The sequence below is a fragment of the Plectropomus leopardus genome, unplaced genomic scaffold, assembly GCF_008729295.1.
Source record: "Plectropomus leopardus isolate mb unplaced genomic scaffold, YSFRI_Pleo_2.0 unplaced_scaffold4073, whole genome shotgun sequence".
Taxonomy (NCBI): Eukaryota; Metazoa; Chordata; class Actinopteri; order Perciformes; family Serranidae; genus Plectropomus; species Plectropomus leopardus.
Window position 1 is genome coordinate 1 of NW_024644603.1, and position 3,997 is coordinate 3,997.

Consider the following 3,997-nt stretch of genomic DNA (forward strand, 5'->3'; position numbering starts at 1 on the left):
CCTTAAAATGTAAAATACTCACAGATTATAATTTATAATAATTATAGTGTGAAATAACTGAGGATAATAATTTACAATATTATGTTTTTTCATTAATTCATTTACTTTTCTTTCTTAAGTTTTGCTGTTTTTTTGGGTAATCCTTTGTTTGATACAGAATAGGCATAAATAAAAGTTTCCCCCTTTTGGTTATTGACTGAGAAAATTTATGTGAGATAATCTTTGTTTCTCACGATGTTTGTAATAAGAATTATTCATTCAGATTTTCTTCTGTCTTGCGATGTTGCAGCTAACTGTTTTGTGTAACCTGCTCATGTCCGTGTGTGTTTTCTGTCAGCCACGCCATCTGAGTTTGGCAAAGTGTGTGACGCCTACACTTTCCAGTGTGCCAACGGAGTGTGTGTGAGCCTGGAGTGGAAGTGTGACGGCATGGACGACTGTGGGGATTACTCTGACGAAGCCAACTGCGGTGAGGAGGAGAAGTTTTTGCAGAAATGTCTTTTGTGTTTCTTATAATATTAAGAAATTTTAACATTATTTTTGGGGGGATGGAGGCTTCAAATAAGACTGTGCTGTTTTTTCTTCCGTACAATGCAAACTGCTCTTTTCCTTTTGTATTTTGTGTATTTTAAATTGTGCAAAAATAAAAACCATCAACTTTAGGAATGAAAACAGTTCACAGTCTGTGAAATTTAATTGATTAATCGTTAGACTGGATTGCTGTCAAAGGATTTGCAATTTGTTTCTGTGATCTTTGAAAGAGAAAAAAAGGAATCTTTCCTTGTTTTTTTTTTCAAATAGCAATTAATCGATTGTTAATTTTACCAATTAAGGAAAGCGCTTACGATTTACAACCCGATCAACATCAAATCCACAAGAACACCCCCGGCACTCAGTGTGGGATACACACATGGAAACAGAAACGCTGTGCGTTAGACTTTTTTGTGCAGTGATGTTGCAGCAGCAGCGTGATGCTTCCTTCTGCTCCGTGTGTTGCAGCCGCTCCCACCGAGGTCCCCGGCTGCTCCAGGTACTTCCAGTATGAGTGCAAAAATGGACGCTGCATCCCAACGTGGTGGAAGTGTGATGGAGAGAACGACTGCGGGGACTGGTCTGATGAGGCCCAGTGTACAGGTACACGCTCAGCCCTCATGTCTCTGCACGGTTCTGCTCCAGTAGAGATTATAACTAATGATTATTTTCATTGTCGTTTCATCTCTTGATCATTTTCTCAATTATGTGATTAGTAGTTTGGGCTATAAATTGTCAGAAAGTGCTGATAAATGTCGAGTAGTGTTTCCCAAAGCCCAACGTGTGACGTCCTCAAGTGTCTTGTTTTGTCCAAAACCCGAACATATTCAGTTAATTGTCCAGGAGGAGTCAAGAAACCAGAAATATTTACTTTTTAGAAGCTGAAATCAGAGAATGTTTTGTCCTTGTCTTATGTTATTTATGCTATTTTTTTATTCATTATTTTTATTATTATCATTGTTTTTAATCTGTTTATTGATGCACAGCACCTTGGTCAACTCTGTTGTTTTTAAATGTGCTTTATAAATAAATTTGGACCGAAGAAACCATCCAAACATTTACAAAAGAACAGCAGGACTACGTCAGACAGTTTAGAAATAAATGACTGGCACGTTGGGGCCCTCGTGTGGCCCCTCAGGTAGTGAAAACACATGAGGACCAAGTCAAGTGTACACAGTTCAAAGTTAAAAAACTTCTGACTTTTTTCCTCTGTGGTGTTGCATACTCATTTTTTTATGCTAAATTAAACTCCTGAGTCTTTAAACTTGAATCTCCACTCCTGCAGGTGGTGTTACTCCTCACACTGTGGCCCCGGGGCCCTCAACTTGTGCCCCCAACCGCTTCCACTGTGGCTCCGGAGCTTGCATCATCAACACGTGGGTGTGTGACGGCTACGCTGACTGTCCCGACGGCAGCGATGAGCTGGGATGTCCCACAGGTGCCACCACTGTCCGCTCACGGCTCGAAGTTTTTTTTTTACAAAAGAAGTTTTGGTTCAGATTTTATTTGAGATTTAAATTTTTTCTTTAACCAAACTGAATATATTAAGTCGATATAGTTCAATTAAACAGAAGGGAAGACGAACCAAGAAAAAAATACAAATATTAACTTTCTCTGTGTGCAGTTAACGGCTCTGCGACGATGGCTCCAGCGCCCACCCAGGCCCCGCCCTCCCCCGCACGCTGCAGCCGCGGTCAGTTCCTGTGTCGCCGACCCCCCCACTGCATCCCCGACTGGCAGCGCTGTGACGGCCAGATCAACTGCCAGGACCGCTCCGACGAAGCCCACTGCCGTGAGTCTCTGCATGCTGTACACCTGAGATACCATCACACGCACGCATGCACGCACACACACACCACACACACACACACACACACACACACAACACACACACACACACACATACACACACGCACACACACACACACACACACACACACACACACACACACACACACACACAAACAAACAAAATAACAACCAAAAAAGATTAAAATACTTTACTTCTGTGACAAATAATGGAGTCGGATTCAAAAAATACACTAAATCTGTTGAAGAGGCTGAACCTGATGTTCAGGATCTTTTGAATCAGTGCCTCACTTTATCATTTTTTATAATCCACCTCTTCTCTTTTGGTGTCTGAAAAAGTTAAATTACTGCAACTTTGAAAGTTGCAGTTGCTTTCAACCTGGACAGATTTAGATCCACACGTATTTCGCCAGTGATGACACGAGGTACATTATTGTGCATCCCCAATTTTTCTTTTACTGTAATTTTAATAAATGTAAAATCTTACTATAAATGCACAGAAAATATAATTAGGGTTCTTTTATATATATGTATATTCTGTATATAATTTCTATGATAAATGATATATTTTTTGGTGATTTTTAAAGAAAATTTGCATTTCAAACCTGCAAACCCACAGACTTTTTTAAAAATCAGCGGTAAGTACAAGTACGTTAAGAACTGTATGCCCCTCCGCTAAAGACAAACTAAAAAAAACTAGCCAAAAGAATTTCAGAGAAAAAAAACACATTTGAAAAATGCATTTCAAACTTTTGTATCTGCAGGTTTAGAGGTCAAATTTTTCTTTTAAAAAATCTGCTGTAAAGAAATAAAAAATGCAGCCATTTAAAGTTGTGTGTCCCTCCCCTAAAAAAAAAAAAAAAAATCATAAATCCGTCCTCAGTGCTTAAAAATTATTGGACATGCCTCCCTTTTTACACCACAGTTCTTATCCTGTTCTGAATTATTAATTTTTAAAAATAATTTATATTTAAATAATCTGTTATACAGTAAAGAAAAAGAACCCATACGGAGTATCGATGGTCGTTTCAGAGAATGCAGAGTCTTGAAAATTTCTTTGAAGTCATGGAAAAGTCATGGAAAAGTCATGGAAAAGTACTGATAAAAGTCTGTGTGAACTCTGATTATACAAACATCAGACGTCTTAGGCCGTCTTAATTCGGCAGTATGATCCTTTTTCATGTACTCGAGTGTGAGAGCTGCGTCTGTGTGTCCGCAGCCACTCGCGGGCCGCTGTTCTGTGTCAACGGGACTCGCTGCTCTGACGGTGAAGCCTGCGTGCTGGACAGCGAGCGCTGCGACGGCTTCCTGGACTGCTCCGACCACAGCGACGAGGACGACTGCACCCGTAGGTCCCGCACACTCTCACCTGGATCGAAAACGGTTTTGTTGTACTGCATTCAGACGCCTTTCACAAGCATTTAAACTTACGAAACGTGCGAAAAATTGGTCTGATTTCTTTCAAAAGCAAAAGAAAATCAGCAATTTTGGCAAGAAATGTCCTGTAAAATGCAAGAAATTAGTAAAAGATGAAAAGAGAGAGGTAGAGAGATAATTAGAAAATTCTCAGAAAAATGAGAAAAATGTCCAAAAAACTACAGTTCTAATTATTATAAGTATATATTTAAAATTTTGAAGAGAAATGTAATATTTATAT

General features: G+C 39.3%; 1 protein-coding gene across 1 annotated transcript; it reads left to right on the plus strand.

The window, feature by feature from the left end:
* Positions 1 to 337: 337 nt before the first annotated feature.
* Positions 338 to 3,688, plus strand: LOC121939078 (sortilin-related receptor-like; the record flags this gene model as incomplete). The annotated part of the gene is made up of 5 exons (XM_042482209.1): positions 338 to 469; positions 1,000 to 1,134; positions 1,817 to 1,969; positions 2,156 to 2,323; positions 3,560 to 3,688. Coding segments are annotated over 5 exons (717 nt in total), but the record flags the coding sequence as incomplete, so codon positions are not given.
* Between the last annotated feature and the right edge of the window lie 309 nt (positions 3,689 to 3,997).